The sequence below is a fragment of the Haliotis rubra genome, unplaced genomic scaffold (assembly GCF_003918875.1).
Source record: "Haliotis rubra isolate DU_JTF1 unplaced genomic scaffold, ASM391887v1 Scf1019, whole genome shotgun sequence".
NCBI classification, from domain to species: Eukaryota; Metazoa; Mollusca; class Gastropoda; order Lepetellida; family Haliotidae; genus Haliotis; species Haliotis rubra.
Window position 1 is genome coordinate 273692 of NW_025764914.1, and position 20430 is coordinate 294121.

The following is a 20430-nucleotide window of genomic DNA, read 5'->3' on the forward strand; positions in this document are numbered from 1 at the left end:
ATACGATGTATACAAAATTGTTGAAAAGAAATATTTACTTATATTCAAAACACTGAAAAATGACACATATTTACTGAATCGTACCACAGACTAAACAAATGGAAACTTTTCTCAAAATGTCTACAAAACAGGTAGAGTAATGGTCATAAATATATTTTTCAAAAACTGTTGCTATGACAACCATATAGAATTCTAACAAATTATAATATATAATTCTAACATGTTAAACAAATTTGACTTAAACAATTGCTGCGAAGAAGCATGTGAAGTTTCAGCTTCACTGGTCCAGAGGGTTCGGATGATAGAATGTACATGATGCACAAAAAACCAGCAGGAAATAACCTAACCTCACTTCCTGTCAGATACAGTTATAACACTATTCGGTCAATCTGTAATCGGTTTTTAAAAGGCCACAGGCCTATATTACGTTACACAATATTTACAACTGAGCAGCAGAAAAACATATGTCAAGTATTTACAGATAACAGATTTAAAACAAAATGTGTAAATAATGCAAAGGAATCTTAGCTTATTCTTGAAATCAACACACTCGTCCAGAACTTCAGAAACCTTCAATTAACCTCTTGAACAAGAATACGCTGTAATGTCCGCGTGACATTCTGCACATGGCTTCCAGTGCCGTATACTCGCTAACACTGACAGTCGGTCGGGGAACTGGTGTTGGTATCTCCATAAGCCTATGATTTTCAATTTTCACATCGTAATCCACTACATCTATCATAGCCAGACATGAATTTTCTTGGATCAAAGCACTGACAGTACCGTAACGACGGCCGTCAATCCGGATACGATCGCCCACACATGACGCCATGTTTGTTTACACTGTGAACGTAGTCCCTAAAATTTACATATGACCTCTCTAATTTGCATCCATATCTGCATATGACCCCAACTGATACCGAAACTATCCGTTGGCTTTATCCTGCCGAGAATGCTATCCATTGTATGATAACTAAATATATTATGGAATTATCAATCGTTTTGATTGTTCTAATCATTATAATACATTGTTCAATGTAATCAACAAACATTGGCACCTTGGTACTTTAAGTAATGACTTTGGCTTCAGTAATTACTTAAACGGTGATATTATAGTTTCACCACCTGTCTTTCAATTGCTTTATCAATTATAACATTTAAGCTAATTATAAACCTCTATCTAGCACAAGGGTTCTATTTTCCTCATTACTGAAATAGTTTCTACGTTTTCTTTGCATCATTAAAACATTACATTTCAATGAATTTTGTAAAAGCTTCTTGTTTTAAAACGCTGCAAGACTCAGTTCTGCCATGGCCACCTGAAAGTCGGGAGACTTCGACAGACAAACCATTAATTGTGAACACCATTTATATCATAAGAGTATGATGGCAAGAAATAAGCAAAGGAACCGATTTTGATCACCCGATTCGTTAAAGTCGCCTATTAAAACAAAAGGTAGCTAGGTCTCAAAAGTCTGTCTCGGAATACAAACAGCATTATTAATATATATTGTTCATACAACGTGGTTGTATAAGTTAAGCAGATGTTGTAGGAGCTTACATAGTAAAACTGCTTTAAGACGTATATGGAATATGAGTTATCGTTCTTGTTTTACAGCCTTCACAAGTTCATACTACATGATGGAATGTAAAGACATGTCCCGGAACTGCTAATATGGAATCCTTCGAAAGGCTGAATGAACAGGCGCATGACTGAGGCATGAATATTGGGCTTGTCACGGAATGGTACAAGTTGGTGAGGAATGCAACCTCTCTGTTGTCAGATATGGTGCATTCGTTGAACACTTCACAGTTTACTTGACCAATTTATTTGGTTTCACCATTTTATGGTGGGAATTGAACTTGTTAGTTTTTGGACCGTTTTTCTCTTTCCTCCTTTCTGCCACTTCCAAACAAGACAGCCAATGCTATCCCTGCCCCTGCCACAACGGCACCCCCAACATACGAAGCCACTGCAGCAAACAGACCAACCTACAGGAAAAGAAAACGATTGATGTTTGATTTGTTTTCTACATCCATAATGTGTTTCCTAAATCCCACACCCACCATATTGCTGGAAGTGCGGCGTTAACTAGACTCACTCACCAAAATCCTAGACAACACTATTTCAACCATACGGTTTTCTGTAAGGAACACCAAATGTTTCTAAACGTGCTGGCTGTCCTGACAGGTAATGTTACGACCTAAAGGGAAACCGTTTGGAATCTCTTCTTAATAAAGAATGAGTGAGTTGCGATGTACATCAGCAATATTCCAGCAATATCACGCCCGAGGATACCAGAGTTGTGCTACACAAATCGTAATCGTACCCATTTGTGAAATTTAAACCGAAGAACATGTACGTCTCAAAAGAGATATTTGCAAATAGATCCGTATGGCGAAAACCCATTTGCGAACAGAATACAACAGTTTAAAAGCAGACGTCGTAGGAAAGACAGGAAAAGTGCAAAAGCTTTCTTTCTAGTTCCTTAATTCTTCAGTGATCAGTTCATATTAATTTGACCACTCTTTTACCATTGAAGGCAATCTGTTTGGCAACAGAGAGATTGACCTCCTATGGTATTGATATTTTATATCAAGATACAACGTAACAATTTGCTAAATACCTTCCCTACCTGACTACCAGACTGTTATTCATTTATGTGTAGGGTTTACACTTCAATATCGAATTTAGATGTCCCTTCGCAACACTACCTTCCAGCACCATGTAGCAAAGTGTTCACAGTTCATGTAGAGCAAGTTATATCCAACTTCTCTAACTTTGGATAATGCTCTTTGTACTATCTTAGATGGTTCCAAGGGTCTGGAAACAACAGAACAACAATGTGATCATTTGGAATTCAATTCCTTGGTATTAATGGGGACGAGGGAAAGACCTCAAAAACTGGATAAATACCATTGTTCAGGATTTAAAAAAAGAACCGTTCTTCCAGGATTGTTGCTGGGAGTAACTTTCGCTTCCGACAGTATCAATTATTGTTGTTGTTTTTCTGGTCCAGAATCAATTGTTTAAATGTGACACCGTCCTACAGCTAGAGCAAAAATGACTGCTGAATTGAACAACAAACAAAACTTACTTGAATTTCAAATCCTTGAAGTTGTTTATTTCCGCTTTGCTGTCTTCAGTGACTGTCCAAAAATCGTCTTTGCGAACGATTCCTTTATCAGACTTAACTCCAGATATTGTGCATGGGTGCTTCAGGTCCCTTCTACCTGCACCATCGACTCCAGACAAGTGCACGACTTCGTCGTTACCTAAATAACACACGAGAATATGATAACATTATTTATTACAAGATGTGTGATGCAGTTTTGTCAGAAATATCCGAATGCCCAATAAACAACCTCTTTATAAATTTCATGATATGATTTGGCGTGAAAGAACATATGTTCAAGCATAAATCTTTCAGTAAAGGTATGTTCAAGTCAATATAGGATCTACATGTTTAAACATTTATGTGAGTTAATATTTACACCTTGACACATAAGGTTCTGAAACTCACAAATCATAGACATAAGGTTGCATTGTTTCTCTGTTGTTCAAAAGTAACTTTCCGACTATATGATGACTTTCTGTAAACAATCGAGTCTGGACCAGATCATCCAGTGATTGACATCACGAGGATGCACCAACCAAGTCACCGGCTCGATCGCCTCTTACGACAAGCATGGGTTACTGAAGACCAACTATAACTCAGACAATGTCAGATGTATTTTGTTGTAAATCTCTATACGTCTTTTGAATACCAACAATTCCATGGATAAATGCTCATGATTTCAATCACTGGACTGTCTGAGCCAGCTGTGATTATTTACAACTGCTGTCATATACCACGTATATTGCTGACGCAGCATTCAACAAGAAACACGCAGAAACAAACACTCGATTTACATTAATAGTTTGTCGCACTACACTTACCAACATACACAGCCCAGTGACTGTACACTCCTCGGTCAAACTCCAACAAGTCACCTGGTTCCAAGTGGTCAAGTACTGTCCAGTTGTGTGTCTGTAGTTCATGGGACGACAATTTCTTTACTCTTTAGCTATGCATTTGGTGAACTGTGTCTACAAATATTTATTTGTCCCCGGATTTTGCAATATTCCAGCAATATAATGGTAGTGGCACCAGAAATGGGTACATTGTACCCATAAGAGGGTGAAGAGCAATTGCATCAACCGCTACCACACCATCCCTCGTAAAGAAGAACTTGTAGGTCTTGAGTGAGATATTTGTAAATAGGTTATTATGGCGAAAACGCTCAGGCTAACATGAGACTGCATTCAAAAGCAGACTGGCTACCAGAAGACGAGACTGTGATTCTTTGATGGTCGGGCATTACACCTCAACATCGAAGTTAGATGTCTATTCTTAACAATTCCCTCCGGAATTGGCAAATAGTAAATACGTCTTTTGTTTATGTGACCAGTTGCAAGATAATTATTTTTGTCTGAGCAGATCTAAACGTATTACAAATCTAGTCCAATTTACAGAGCTTGACAAATGAACTGGCAAAGGGATAGTTGGACAAATACAAACCTCAGTTTCTGTGTAATACCGGCACCATGAAGCGAATTGTTCACAGTTCTTAAAGAGTGTGTCACATCCAACTTCTCCAAGATTAAATAGTGCTCTTTGCACTATCATATTAGGTCCATATGGTCTGTCAACAACAGTACAACAATGTGATCATTTGGAACTTAATTCATTGGTATTAATGGAGGCGATAAAAAGGATATGAACCATTGTCCAGGATTTCACAATGAACCGTTCTTCTAGGGTCGTTTCTGGGAGTAACATTTACTTTGCAACAGTATCATTTATTGGTTTATCTGATCCAAAATCAATTATATAAATGTCAGGCCATCTTACAGCAGGAACGATGAGGAGTACTGAAGTGAACTTAATTTTGCGTCCTTTGAGTTGTCCAAGTACACTTTGCTGTCTCCAGCAAATGACCAAAAATTATCTATGCGAACGATTCCTACTCCACTTATTGCGAATGAGTGATTCAGAGTAGTTTCCCCTTGATCATCCACTCCAGCCAAGTGCACGATTTTCTGGTTACCTAAATAACACATGACAAATATGTTATTATGAATTTAGATACCTGTGCAGTCTTGTCAGAATAACGGAATGACCGATACACAACCTCTTTATCAACTTCATGATATGACATGATGTTCTAGGTGTTCATTAATTAATCTTTCAGTAAAGGTACATACAGGTTATATATAGTATCTATGCGTAAACGTTAAGCATGTCAGAGATTGACTATTTACACCTTGGCAAGAACATCCTGTAAACAATTGTGTCTGGGTCAGACCATCCAGTGATTGGCATCATGATAATGTGCAGACACACACACACACACAAGCATGCGTTGCTGAGTGCAAATTATAACTGGACTATTCGCAGGGAGGACATATGCATTATCAAATACATTGAATGACAGAATACTTATTCACATTTCCATTGTGTAGATCTCAAAATATCAGACATCTCTTATTGTGATCTTATATGCTCAGACATCTCTTAGTGTGATCTTTTATGCTTGAATCTTTGAATACCAACAATTGCCTGGATCGATGCTTATAATTTCAACCACTAGACTGCCTGACACAGCCGAATATTCCAGATATAGCATTCAACAAGGGAATAGCAGACACAAAAATGCAATAATATTTTGTCACACTACACTTACCAACGTACACAGCCCAGTGTTGGAACAGTCCTCGCTCAAACTGCAACCTATCACCTGGTTTCAATTTGTCAAGTACTGTCCGGTTATGCCTATGTAGTTCAAGGGAGGACATATTTACTCTTCAACTATACAGTTAGTGAATTGTGTCTCCAAAATAGGTATGTTTCTGAAACGCCAAGAGAAAATGCAGAATAATATTCTTCTCACACAAACGTACAAATACAATGTCACAATCAAGGAGCCCTACAATCAACGACAAGAAGATGAATTTGTCCATTAAGATCAATGAACTGCGGGAAGATTACATGGTCAAGCAACAAAAAAGCGAAATCGCAACTGCTTTGATTATAGTTATTGCTAATATTGCTAATATTGTCCAGTTTGACTGTCATCTTCAACGCATTTCCTGTACCTTATCACCTTACAATCTCGAACGGAAATTCCATTACCAAATGCCTATGTTTAAAGGTAGGTGAATGAAAATACATTTTTATGTGTGAAAACTAGTCATCATCATTAGGCTTATACAGATTAACAACACGTTTTCTTTGGGGAAATTTGGAACCTTGGAAATATATTTACAGATATATACTGGAGACATGATTATAAGCTTCAAAATCGTAAACATACACTGCATCACATTTACTAAGGGATACATACTTTCGGAATCACCTTACTACAATTCACTGTATAGCTGAATAGTGTGTTATAATGTTGCATCATGCTAAAATAGTGTTATAATGTTGCATTATGCTGAAATAATTATAATGTTGCATCATACTGTAAAAGTGTTATAATGTTGCAATGTTGCATCATGCTGTAATAGTGTTTTAATGTTGCATCATGCTGTAATAGTGTTAGAATGTTGCATCATCCTGTAATAGTGTTATAATGTTGCATCACGCTGTAATAGTGTTATAATGTTGCATCATGCTGTAATAGTGTTATAATGTTGCATCATGCTGTAATAGTGTCATAAAATTGCATCATGCTGTAATAGTGCTGTAATGTTGCATCATGCTGTAATAGTTTTTAATGTTGCATCATGATGTAATAGTGTTATAATGTTGCATCATGCTGTAATAGTGTTATAATGTTGCATCATCCTGTAATAGTGTTATAATGTTGCATCATCCTGTAATAGTGTTAGAATGTTGCATGATGCTGTAATAGTGTTAGAATGTTGCATCATGCTGTAATAGTGTTATAATGTTGCATCATGCTGTAATAGTGTTATAATGTTGCATCATGCTGTAATAGTGTTATAATGTTGCATCATCCTGAAATAGTGTTATAATGTTTCATCATGCTGTAATAGTGTTGTAATGTTGCATCATGATGTAATAGTGTTTGAATGTTGCATCATGCTGTAATAGTGTTATAATGGTGCATCATTCTGTAATAGTGTTTTAATGTTGCATCATGCTGTAATAGTGTTGTAATGTTGCTTCATGCTGTAATAGTTTTGTAATGTTGCATCATGCTGTAATAGTGTTAAATTGTTGCATCATGCTGTAATAGTGTTATAATGTTGCATCATGCTGTAATAGTGTTTTAATGTTGCATCATGCTGTAATAGTGTTAGAATGTTGCATCATGCTTGATTCGAATGGGCATCACCAATCGATGCTATGAGCATCGCGCCGGATTCGAGCAAAGGCTATATCCTCGAAGTGGACTTTGAATACCCCAAGGCATTGCACACATTCCACAACAGCTAGCCCCTGAACGTTTGAGGGTTAACCCAGACAGGATGTTCGAGTACCAACATAACTTGCTGGGTGGGCGGGTGGCAGACGTTGAAAAACTCGTGCCCAACTTATTGAATAAGACCAAGTACATCGTGCACTATCACAACCTGCAGCTGTACCTGTCGTTGGGTATGAGGCTGACCAAAATACACAGGGTGCTCGTGTTCGACCAGAGCCCCTGGATGGAGCCCTACATCAGAATGAACACGGACCTGCGACAGCAGGCCACCAGTGACTTTGAGAAAAACCTGTACATGCTCATGAACAACTCGGTGTTCGGTAAGACTATGGAGAACCTGAGGAAACGAGTGACCGTGAAGCTGGTTCGGTCGAAAGAGGAAGACAAGCTCAGGAAACTGATAGCCAGCCCGGCATTTAACCGGAGCAAAATATTCACCGACACGAAGAAGAGCCACATCAAATTCAACCTGCCTGTTTACGTTGGGATGAGCATCCTCGATTTATCCAAACACCTGATGTACGACTTTTACTACAACGAGCTCAAGAAGCAGTATGGCGTCAGGTGTGAAGTGCTGTACACGGACATGGATTCCCTGCTGATGGAGATTCGAACCGAGGACGTGTACGAGGACATGAAGAAACACCTCGATTTGTACGACACCAGCGACCACCCCAAGGACAATGCCATACACAGCACAGTAAATAAAAAAGTGCTCGGCAAGATGAAGGACGAATGTGCCGGCACGCCCATAGCCGAGTTCATCGGCTTGAGGCCCAAGATGTACTCCATCCTGAAGGCTGACAATGGTGACTTCCGAAAGGCGAAGGGTGTCAAGAAGTACGTGGTGAAACAACAAATCAAACACGACAGATTCAAGGATGCCCTGTTCAAGACCCGCACCTTCAGGCATCAAATGAACACGCTTACAAGCGACGGGCACAGGATATACGGACTGACGATAAACAAGACGTCCCTGTCGCCGATGGACACGAAGCGTTGCATAGCCATCGACGGGATCAACACGTACGCGTACGGGCGTATGAGAAAATTGAACCAAGAACATAGGTGTATATATAAATACCCTGTCAGGGCGACAACGATGTCACGGAACCAGAGAAAGTTTGAGGCTATTTACTACAGCCCGCGTGGGTACTGGAAAGGAGCTAGCGCCGTACATAAGCTGGCTAAAATCGCGCGAGTACCCCCAGACGAGGCCAAAGCGTGGCTTAAAAAACAAGCCCTGTGGGAGATCTATTTACCGGCACCACGCTACGTGCCTCAAAGAAGGTTCGGCATTACCATACCCAATAGCGCCCACCAGGCAGACCTCCTGTTCCTACCCCACGACAGTAGGTACAAGTATGCCCTAACCGTCGTGGACATGGCCAGCCGCTACAAAGAAACCGAACCCTTAACCGCGAAGGATGCGGCCCAAGTAGCCCGCGGATTCGAACGCGAGTTCATGGGTGCCGTGTCACAACTGCTCGCCAAACACGATACCAAGGCTGAGTCGGCTGCACCATCTACACCATATATACATTTCGCCATCTACCTTACACTATATATACATTTCGTCATCTACCTTACACCATACATACATTTCGTCATCTACCTTACACCATATATACATTTCGCCATCCATCTTACACAATAGATACATTTCTTCACTACCTTACAGCATGCATACATTTCGCACAGAATATAGTCCGATCCCAGTAAATTTCCACCACTGAAGTGAGTGAGTTTAGTTTCATGCCGCTTTTAGCAATAGTCCAACAATAACACGACGGGGACACTGGAACTGCAGCAGAATCGAACCCGGGCCTTGGGCGTGACGGCGAACGCCTTAACCACTAAGCTACACCACCGTTCCTTTAAGAATGTAAGGGATATAATTTCACGTTGGAGAAAAAAATCCATTGCACGTTTTGACGTTTCAAGACAGCGCAACTTTGCCGTTCTGCCATGATCAGTTGTTCGGTAAGCTTGTCAACATTAGACCAAGAGGGGAGAGATGGGTAGACAGCTACAACAGGACCAGAATCTACTGGTAACGCAAGCTGAGCTGGAACAAATTTAGTAATCAGTGTGTCGTCACTGACTTTTCTGTATTGACGAATGCTTTAAATAAATACTAGGCAACCCCACGATCTCTTCGATATATGAAGAACGTCCTTGTTACACACTCTCCTTGAAGCAGAGTCGAAGTCATCCAGGAGCCATCTACATCAAGTATGCAATTATGTGCCACAGATTCAACTACACATTTTGCATAATTATGTAAACAGCTGTAACTCATGAGGGCACTGTTTTGTTGGACAGACATCAACTCAGCATTATCGTTGCGTCTACTTTTGAGGTGTTACATGTGCATCTTCAATATGGCCACTGAACAGTTTCTGAAAGATTTGTTGGTTGGTTGGTTGGTTGGTTGGTTTGTTGTTCAACGCCGCACTCAGCATGTTCCACGTGGTTTATCTGGACATACTTCACCATACATTAACAATGACGCGAGTTTATTCATTTTGTACTGCTTTTAACATTTCGATATTGTTTGTCAACACAACGACCGTGAAGGCGTAAACATGCTACTTGCAAACCTGCCTTACAGGTCTCTTGAAGAAAATGCATTTTTTTCTCTCGCTCAAGAATAATCGTCGTCATGGCGACGTGACCTCATGTTTGTTGGTTATCACCGTACTCAACAATGTTTCAGCTATATGACGTCCGTCTGTAAATAATCGAGTCTGACTAGACAATCAAGTGATTCACACTACAGGCATTGATCTGGGCAATGAGGATACCATGACATTTGTCACCCAATCCCGTTAATCGCCTCTGACGACAAGCATGGGTTACTGAAGACCAGCTTTAGCCCAGATGTTAGTGTGTCCACCAAAACGTCGCATATATTGCAATAAAGAAGTTGTTTTCCTCTTCATCATACCAACATCTAAACGCTTGCAACGATTACATAAAGTGATCTCTCAAATTAGAAATCTCTCAATTTTTTTCCGAGCACAACGTTCGTTTTCATATTGATGACAAAGACAATTTGTGAGCTTTTGCATCACTTAGTGACTTATGCATCGAAGCTGAGTGCGCAATATATCCAAAATAATAGATATTTCATAACTGGCACACATGGATGTTGTTTGCGGAACCTTATATGGTCGCTCACAATCCACATCCTTTCTGTGTCGTATATGGTCACGTGAAAATGTTCCTTTAGAGCTGTAACTTAATGTATTGTCCTTCTGTGAGGGTACGTAAGTCCATAAACATTCAAAGTAAATTTAAACATACCATTATTTTTAACCGTAGAATATATGTTATTTTAATGTATAACGAGAGTGTCTAAACTTGCTGACGACTGAAGGGATGGTGTAAATTCAGCTAGGGTCTATGCATGAAGCAATGTACTGTAAGTCACCAGGGTCCCTAGTATGGTGATCTACCTTCAGCTGTTGGCAATCTATAGCCTGTTCTTATAGTGTATTGTCTTCTGGAACTAAATTATGTTGGATTTATATGCTAGTTTTACATTCTTAACTGTGATATTCTTGTTGACAGGCTTTTTATAACTTACATGTATTTATGGTCAATTTGAAGCTAGTTTTAGTCACGATTTGGCTTAAATATTGCCGATGGGACTGTAAATTGTACTTTCCGTGTGTCTGAATGCAACATTCTGTGATTGTACATGATAACTTATCATTATGTATGTATATATACTGAAAGGCAAAAGAAGCGTCGTCATATATTGGAAATGACATTTAAGCATCAATGGAGCATTTGAACATATTTATTTTAAATATTCACCGGAAGTCAAGTTTATGGAAAACATTAATCGTGGTCGTACAGCCTGTTTTGCCCAATAGATATTGTTTGCGATTGTGGTTAGAAATGTGTTTGTTTGTTGAAAGGGAAGAGTTCGCCCAAATACAGCATTGAAATCGAGGTGTACGACAACCATGCAAGCATTCAGGCATATATTACCGGCTTGAATAGCAATTGTTCACTTGTTTTCTGAACACAGCAGCTATGGCTCGATTAACGAAAGGTGCTGATGGACGACATGACGGTCCTGGCGTTGTGTTCTTACACGGGGTCGACCACTACGTGGACCGTCATCAGTGTTGATGGTGGCGTTGTATCGCTGTCTCAGTCGTTCTATCGTTCGTACGCCGCAATGGAAGTCATTAGCAATGACTCCAGCACGTTGACCAGCGTCTTGACGTCAAATGGCTTGTTGTCGTTGATCTCTCGTTATCCTAGCCATACCTGCTGGGTTCAGGAAACAAGTGAACTGAGCAATGCCAATGGATTGTTTGGATTTTTCGGCATTCCTTTACATTTACTCCTTTGACAATGCGTCGGACATCAATTACCTCCAAAGCTGTTTTTTTACTATCATACAACATTACTGACAATGAAACCTATGAGGACGTAACTAATGTTTCCATCAGGATTTATATTTTGCAAACATGATATATTACAGCATAAATAACAATCTTTGAAACAGTGAGTTGAGTAAGTTTAGTTTTACGTCACTTTTAGCAATATTCCAGCAATAATACGGCGGGGGACACCAGAAAAGGGCTTCGCACATTCTATCCATACGGGGAATCGAACCCGGGTCTTCGGCGTGACGAGCGAACGCTTTAACCATTAGGCTACCTCGCCGCCCCTCTTTGAAACAGCCTTTGAACTAATCACGGCCAATTCCGTCCATTATGTCTCTACCTCAATAAACCGACAATTTCATCGATATTGCTTAGCTAATGGACAATATTCGCTGAATTATACTTTGACATACACGCCGTATGCATCATCGTAGGGATAGGAAAGTTAGAATGAAATGGCATTATTGGCGCTTACTTGACGTAAATTGCCTCAGTCGGATGGGTGTGTAACTGCAACAGATACGTCCATGAGTGAGTGACTGAAATTAACGGATCGCCAGTGGAGAGTTAACCACGCCCCCAAAAAGAAAGGGAGATAACTCTCAAAAGGTCCGACAACATAGCTGTCAAAACCAACTGTCAAAATGGCAGTCGTGATATCGTTTAGAGACATTCCCGATGATATTGGCCCGAAATATTTGCCTTATGAACCTACTTTGCGGCAAAAACAACGTGGAGTGGCTTTTAGTTCGGCCTCATACCTTCATTCCGTTACTTTCCATTCATGTTGTGATAATATCGTGTCAATTTGCGGGAGGATTTATAGAAGTCAACGGAAAACCGAAGCTCCTCATGTAATCAACTTGTCCCTTGACAGAATTCACAAATCGTTCACTGACGCCCATTGTAGCTGCAAATGTGGGTGAGTAGTACACGTAATAACTTCGGGTGCCTTTCCAATTTATGGCATAAATCTGTTGGGGTTTTATAAGCGGCATATATAGATATCAAATCAATTACACGTCTGTGTGCTGGCCGTTTCAGTTGTTGACAATGAAACCCATGTTATCCCATATAATTACGTTAAATTTCTATCATCGTGAAAGAAACAGATTCTGTAATAAATGTAAGAGGTAAATGTAATATCTGTTATTAGGCATTGCGGGAATAAAACCATGTAAATGTATTTTCTTCTCAATTATATTATATATTATATATTCCTGTCAATCACAGTTCTGTAACAAATTTATTCACCCTATTCTCTTCAGTGCAAGTGGAAAGTGTTCCCATGTACTGGCACTTGTCCTGATACTGGAAGGCTGGAAGATATCAGGCTATCAAGCCATTCCTTCACAGCCCTCTTCCACTAGCCTGCCTCAGCAGTGGGATAAACCAAGGGGACCAAAGATTGAATCTGAAGCAGTGTCACAGATAATTATTGCCAGGCCTGGAAATCTTAATAGGAAAAGGAGACCTGTGATGGCCACATTCAATGACAACAGGTGATGTTATTATATACTTAAAGTTTTATTTCAGATTCTGAACTTGTTTTATGAAAATGATGTATCATAATGCAAGCATTACCTATATGACATTTTTACTCCATGATCATCAGATATTTCCACAGGTAGAAAATACTCATCACAGTTTAGAAAGCAATATCAGATGACTATTGAGCAGTTGTTTGCATAAATATTACAGTTCAGTTAAGTGAACAAGGAACAAGAGCACGTACAAAATATTCATTGACATTGCAAGTTTTTAACATACACAAATACAATATTTGTGACTAATACTTTTTGTACTTGCAGGAAAGTTCAAATACAGGAGTCTGACATGTCTCTGCTGCACAGTATGAAGAGATTCCCTATTTCATACCTGACAGATACATGTACCAGCACCAGTCAGACAGTTGACACACCAATAGGTCCTCAGGTTGTTGGATCAACTCTTGGACATCAAGTAATTAATCTTTATCTTGAATTAAATATGGCATAAAATTGGTCAAGAAACAGCACACAAACCAAATTTGATTTACTGAGGAAAACAAACTTAAATGCAATTTTTTACCAACAATTTTGATTTTTTTTACCCTTCCAATGGCATTTTCGACCACCACTCTGTGTGTTGCAATTTTCACTGTTTCTGCCACATCAGACACACACATCTGACCTATACCTGGTGCAAAAGGGGAATGTTGAGGCGTAATCCAGTGGCCCTTATTTCCTTTTCAATATTAAAGCCCTTGTCTGCCATCAGACCATCTCCCACTTTAAGTTTCCCACACTTAACCATTTCTCTGAGGAGGGACAGATAACCACTTTTTTCAGTTAATTCTTTGTCTGATATCGCCCCAGAAAACAGCATTGATATGAATGTAATTGAACCTCTTGGGTCCACACCAATGAGACCTTTCAGGGTAGTACTTGATTTGTAATCTGAATATGCTTGACTTTGCCTTGTCAGTGAAGAGGGTCTCTGAATTTTATTTCTGTTCCATCAATGATACTGAAAGTGTTTGGAAATTCCTGGCGAAATTTTGAAGGCATATGTTGCTGCAAAACATCACGGTGAGGCCAAATTGACACAGATCCAAACCTGTAATATAAGTAATTTATCCAATTTGAAAACGCAGTACTGCAATCTTGGGGTGATATCAGAAACAACTTTGAGAGATGTTTAAAATCAAAATTCTGTCTAAGTTTAATCAGAACAAGCAAAAGCTGGTCTTCAAGACCCATACACTTCAAACTGCTAACTGTTCTGGTAAATTGAAAAGGTTCATCATCAGCATTGCCAGGGACAACAAATTTAAATATTTTCTGAAACTGTTCGTAGGGAAATCCTGTGTAATACTTGTAATCTTTTTTCTCTATATTTTTACAAAAAGAATACACATCATGCTTAACATTTTTAGCACTAATTTTGGTGTTGATCTGCTGGGCACGCATGAGCTCCTCCTTTTCTAGGATCAGTTTGGCCATATCTTCTTTGAGTTGTTTGTTCTCTGCAGCTAGAGCCAGCATATCCAGTGGCAGAAGACCTGCAAAAGCAATTACAACTGTTTCAAGCAATAATACATTCTACAGAGAAGAAATGATCTGGCTAGTTTAGGGCACCAAACTCATTATTAGGCCTGAAACAGACTTACCTATTATCAATCTGACTTGTTGTAATGTTTAAAAATGCTTTGCACACAAAAGAATAAGTTAAGAATGAACACATAGCACCCACAACATACTTGTTTCAATTTGAGATTTAAGAAGTAAAAAACAGCCTTATTACCTCCCTTGTATGAAACTAAGTGTGAATAAACTGGCTTCTTCTCTTTACAGGCACCCTTAATTAGACCAATAGTGGTTCCAAAGATGGAGGACAGGTGCGGTGATGTCACATTTCCAAAAGATGACAACTTACCCGAACTGGATTCAATTGCAACTTTAAAACATCAGTGGAAAGATTTAGAACTTTCAGTTGACGAGTCCCATAATTTAGAAAAAAATACAAGATCTCAAAGCAAGTCTGATTTGTGGTACAAAGCGAGGAAAGGGCGAATTACTGCTTCAAACTTTGGTCTGCTTATGACTCGCAAAAACAAATCAATGACACATTTATCAGAAACACCTTTGACAAAAAGAAATTTTCCTCCAATCCAACAACTTATGGGAATTCTAATGAGAAAATAGCTAAACAAATGTACATGAAAAAACTCAAAATCATCTTCATGACATTGGCTTTGTTGTAAACCCATCTATTCCATTTATAGGAGCCACCCCTGATGCTATATAGTGTGTGACACTTCTGTTTCTGGTATTGTGGAAATTAAGTGTCCTTATGCTGTAAGGGACTTGACCATTAATGAAGCCTCCTGTATGACTGGTTTCTTTTTGAAAAAAGAAGGAAAATATTACAACTTGAAGAGAGGTGATAGGCATTGGTATCAGGTACAGGGCCAACTACTTGTAACTGGGGCACCATTTTGTGACTTTGTAACCTACACCAGACAAGACTTTAACATTGAACGGATATATCCAGATAGGAATACCTTCAGGACTCTGCTTGAAAGTCTGTCACAAACATATGTCAATCACTTCAAACCATACTTTGCAGGGAAACAGACTTCATAAAAATTACCCATGGTGTCAGTTTGTTGGACAAGAATATCAGATTCCTGCTGCATGGTTGTAGGCTCTGGATGTTCCATATCCATTTGATTTGGTGAATCAGAAACATCTGTATCATGATTACATCTGAAAAAGAAGATGAAGACCAAATTATCTTATACCTGAACCTCAAATGTGTTACAGCCTTTAAATGGTTACCATCTTTGTCGATTTCCTATAACTTCTTGATTACCTATCAGGACTATTTATGCCTGGATTAACTTTTCTAATATATGTGTTTATTGCTATTACAATTCAGCGATAAATAACTTTTGGCTTCACTTGTTAAGTGCCCACAGTTGACATCATATGACTGTTGTTCTTTCACATGTAATATTGCCATCTGCTTCCTAGTTTTATTCCTCTCCCAGCTGATGAAGGAGTAAGAATATATTCTTAAACACTGTGGCCATCAGAGAAATGACAAGTATGAATGGACTAGTTGGATGTGGATATTGGACCATCTGATTCATACATTATCTCTATATTTGAGAAGTCATCTTTTCTGTATGAAATATTAGCAATCTCTGGATAGGGGACTAATGGCTGTGTCTGGCCATGCCATGTAAAAAACATCTATAAATATGTAAATTAATGTTGTATTTAAACATATTTAAAAGAACCACTGTCACATCTCAGTGGTTAAATGTACATGTAAATTAATGTTGTATTTAAACATATTTAAAAGAACCACTGTCGTGGCTGATCTCAGTGGTTATAGCAAATGTCCATGTTGATGTATTAATATTTATGATGGATTGTAATGAATACTTTGAATCCTTCAGAGTTATTGTGTATTATCACTCAATATTATGGGCCTTGGGTGAAACACAGTTTTACCTGGAACAATTAGATGTCAATATGCACCTGCTGCAGGTGATATCAGTCCCTTCATCATGCTTATATGAATAGAACTTGAGTATGATTGTGATCTTGTGATGCACGTGATACTTCTGTCTTTTCATAACTACAAAGGATCTAAATGTGTGACATTACCTTTACTAACTTTCTGTGATACTCTCAGAATAAACAAGGATTTGTTTGATTTTTATATTTCAATGGTTTTGTCGTGTTTTGTGAGCAGTAAGTATAAAGGCAACAATGTTTTACCTGTGTGTTTCAAGAAGAACTTTCCTTTTTCTGTCGCCCATAAATGGCAAGCGTGGTTTGGGTCGTGGTCTTACTGTCTTTGGATTTTCATTTTGTTCATGAGGTAGTGCAGACGCAGGGTCCGGAAATGTCTTGGAGGGTTTTCCATCAACAAAGTGCTGTAAATAAACTCGCATTTATTAGTCTATAGAAACGACGAAAAACAACATGGATGTATCTGAAATCGTATGCTCAAACACAGACATCGTCTGTCCTTGACATACCACGCGGTGAAACATTAGTAACTAAATCAGTGAAAATCGGTGTAAACTGGTTATATAACAACTAAAAAGCACTGAAAGTCTACCAAGTCAAAGATTTCTAAATTTACATTAACTTGAACATTGGTTAAGATGTTATTCAATTTTAGTTTCCATACCTTTGTACATACGAAGAAATGTTTTCCTCGGCTGTGGTCACGAAGTATGTCCATGTTCAGTTGATACTTGGGGCGACCACACAAACGTATCCATCGTTGACATTTGTCAAAATTTCTGGCAGGCTTGGGAAATGGAATAAAGGTGATACCACCAGCAAGTCGTTCCGGGTACCGCGTGTCCGAGTTGCAGGTACCCCAGCTACACCTTTTCACCATGATCAAAAAGTTGACTGTAAACGTCGATATATTTTTGAAAAGTCCGCCAGACCGCTGATGTCGGACAAAATGGTGGTCAGCTGTCAGCTGACGGCAACGCGATGCAGATTGAATAATTTGACGTTTCTCATTGGTCATGTCATTTTGTTTGATTGACGGGTGGCGATACGTTAATTACGTCATCGAACAATTCAAGTGGACGTCACAACATAACGTGACGATATTCGACCTTGGCCTTTGACAAGACCATAGCCTGCAAACTATGTCAGACACACGTCAGTTTTCAGTGTTCGGTTTTGGTCCAACAGCAATGTTAATAGTGCAATTGTTAAGGTTGGCACCAGCGAGAAAGCCAATATTGCCGCTATTTATTGCGGGAATTCGGGTTGTTTTGACTTGTTTGCCCCAGAATATGTGTGCCAGTCCAAAGCCAATGTCGAATGAACCCGAAGCCCATGCACCCACTATGACGTCACTTGACAACAGAACTGATAGTGGCCCGTCGTTAAGGTTGAGGCGGTCCAATATCAGCGGCCCGCAAATTTCTTTGATAATGGGAGGGCAGTTTCATGATAATTCCATGTATTTTAGCTATAATCTATAATAAATACGACAAGCGTTTGTTATCCTCTTCACGCTAAAAGATCGGTAAGCTACTAGCGGAAGAGTGTTCCAAGCGGTATGATAGTTTCCCTCCTCAGAAAACCATTGCCTGCGCATCCTGGATACCGATTTCAGTTCAGGCCACTGGAAGAATGTGAAAAGGCAGTAGTCGGGAGAAGTGGGAATTGTTGGATGGAATCAGAATTGTGTGTTTCCTGGTTGCTGAATTGTTTCATCCCGCCTGTGAATCGGTGAGTAGTGAGTGAGGTTGGGTTTTACACCGCTTTTAAATAGCAATATTTCAGCAATAACACGGCGGGGACACCAGAAATGGGCTTCACACATTGTACCCATGCGGGGAATAGATCCCGGTCTTCGGCCTGACGAGCGGACGCTTTTAACCAGTAGAGGTTTGGATTTGGATTGAATATTTAACCTCAAAGCGTTATTTACAGTCGTGTAAAATATACCTGGATTGGTATGGCAAGATCATTGCAATCCCATCCTCCTGAATGGTCCTGAAGCACGAACAGCATGAACATATGCAACATGAACTAAAGCTGGTTGGTTGGTTGGACTGTTGTTTAACGCCAGCTATATGGCGGTGGTCGGTAAATAAACGTCTGGGCCAGACAATCCAGTGATCAACAGCATGAGCATCATTCAACGCGACTGGAATACGATGACATGTGTCAACCAAGTCAGCGAGCCTGACCACCCGACCCCGTTAGTCGCCTCTTATGACAAGCATGGGTTACTGAAGACCAATTCTACCCCGGATCTTCACGGGTATGAACTAAGGAAGCCAAGTTATCGATGTTCTCAACTCTTTCGGACCAGGATTGCAACTGGTCTTCCGTAACCCAGCAACGTTCAAGAGGCGACATTAACGGAATCGCTGATAGATAATGACATCGCATCTCGATTGAGTTCATCCGTGCTCATGATGTCAATCACTGTATTTTCTTATTCACTCGATTATTTATTATGGGGGAATATTTAAGGAATTTCGGTTAGTGCAACGTTAAACAACAAACAAACACCATACACACGTTTTGAAAGGAGATATGCATCAAAATTAGGAAATGGCATCAGGTGTTGGTAATAAATTCCCTTTGGGACAAGAAATAATGTCATTTTGCCAGTTTTGGGATAAATTAAACTTCAAGAATATGTTCAGCTTTTGAGACCAGGCACTGGGTTGTACAAATTGGGGGATTTTCAAAAACATACGAGAGTCCAGTATTGTCTAATATATTTTTAACGTGCGAGAGCCAGGGATTGTCGTTTTTATTTATTGTTCTTTGAAGTGATAAATAATTGTAAATGGTTTTGATGGTCCTCCCCGAAATATTACTATTTTGGTTTTGTTTATGTTCACTTTTAGCTTCCATGAATCACAATAGTCCCTAAATAAGTCCAACGCATCTTTAATCCCTTTGGCGATTCATCAAATAATATTGTATCATCTGCATATAATAAAAGTAACTTTATAAATATCACCAAATCCTCGTCTTAAATAGTTTAGATTTACACCATTACAGTCTGAAGTAAGTAAATGAGATTCAATTTCATTTATGAAACTGGAGAATAATACTAATAATAATGGTGACAGATTTTCCCCTGTCTGACGCCATTGTTACATGAGAAATAGGTTTGATTCATCTTTGTGACATTGTACTAGTGATGTGGATATTGTGATTATTGTCATGTGATGGATTAAACAAGATCGAGGAATGTACCCTCTACACCACCAATCATTGACATTTTTCCACAATCCCACTCGGCCAAACTGTAGCGAAAGCTTTTGTAAGGTCTATAAAAGGCACAATGGAGTTTTGGTTTCCTATCTTTCAATATTTGAATCCATATTATAAATTATAAATACATTGTTAATGTGTTGGCAGTCACGTTAGATGGTGGTGTTGGCAGGTTTAAATGTGGTTGATGTAAGAACAGCGAGACAGTAGGTGGCATTCGTCACCACTCGCCCATTTCCGTAACCTCCAAAGAAGTCGCTATTCGGCTTGTCCCGGAATAACACGAGTTGTTGGTCACAGTTTTAATAATCAGT

The 20430-nt window shown here is 39.2% G+C and overlaps 2 protein-coding genes and 1 long non-coding RNA gene across 3 annotated transcripts; 1 reads left to right on the forward strand and 2 right to left on the reverse strand.

Annotated features, from left to right (window-relative positions):
* Nucleotides 1-1866: 1866 nt before the first annotated feature.
* LOC124269890 (phospholipase A and acyltransferase 3-like) lies at nt 1867-4362 on the reverse strand. The gene is made up of 5 exons (XM_046704938.1): nt 4295-4362; nt 3941-4062; nt 3099-3276; nt 2716-2824; nt 1867-1992 (listed from the first exon to the last, which is right to left on the reverse strand). Exons 1-5 carry the CDS (start codon nt 4360-4362, stop codon nt 1867-1869), a joined length of 603 nt encoding a protein of 200 aa, XP_046560894.1.
* Nucleotides 4363-12392: 8030 nt separating this feature from the next.
* Nucleotides 12393-15532, forward strand: LOC124269901. The gene is made up of 4 exons (XM_046704949.1): nt 12393-12768; nt 13115-13348; nt 13658-13808; nt 15182-15532. The coding sequence occupies exons 1-4, from the start codon at nt 12491-12493 to the stop codon at nt 15530-15532; spliced, it is 1014 nt and encodes a 337-aa protein (XP_046560905.1). The 5' UTR covers nt 12393-12490.
* A 1330-nt stretch (nt 15533-16862) lies between these two features.
* Nucleotides 16863-17850, reverse strand: LOC124269851. Its single transcript, XR_006896628.1, has 2 exons — nt 17538-17850; nt 16863-17277 (listed from the first exon to the last, which is right to left on the reverse strand). It is a non-coding gene; the product is annotated as an uncharacterized LOC124269851 (long non-coding RNA).
* Between the last annotated feature and the right edge of the window lie 2580 nt (nt 17851-20430).

Coding starts and splice junctions, on each gene's coding strand:
- LOC124269890 (XM_046704938.1), bottom strand. CDS start 4,362: ATGCCCGACCATCAAAGAATCACAGTCTCGTCTTCTGGTAGCCAGTCT. Junction 4,063..4,294: donor GCTTTTGAATGCAGTCTCAT/GTTAGCCTGAGC, acceptor GCATAGCTAAAG/AGTAAAGAAATTGTCGTCCC. Junction 2,825..3,098: donor TTCAAGGATTTGAAATTCAA/GTAAGTTTTGTT, acceptor TGTTGTTTCCAG/ACCCTTGGAACCATCTAAGA.
- LOC124269901 (XM_046704949.1), top strand. CDS start 12,491: ATGGCAGTCGTGATATCGTTTAGAGACATTCCCGATGATATTGGCCCG. Junction 13,349..13,657: donor GCCACATTCAATGACAACAG/GTGATGTTATTA, acceptor TTGTACTTGCAG/GAAAGTTCAAATACAGGAGT. Junction 13,809..15,181: donor GATCAACTCTTGGACATCAA/GTAATTAATCTT, acceptor TTCTCTTTACAG/GCACCCTTAATTAGACCAAT.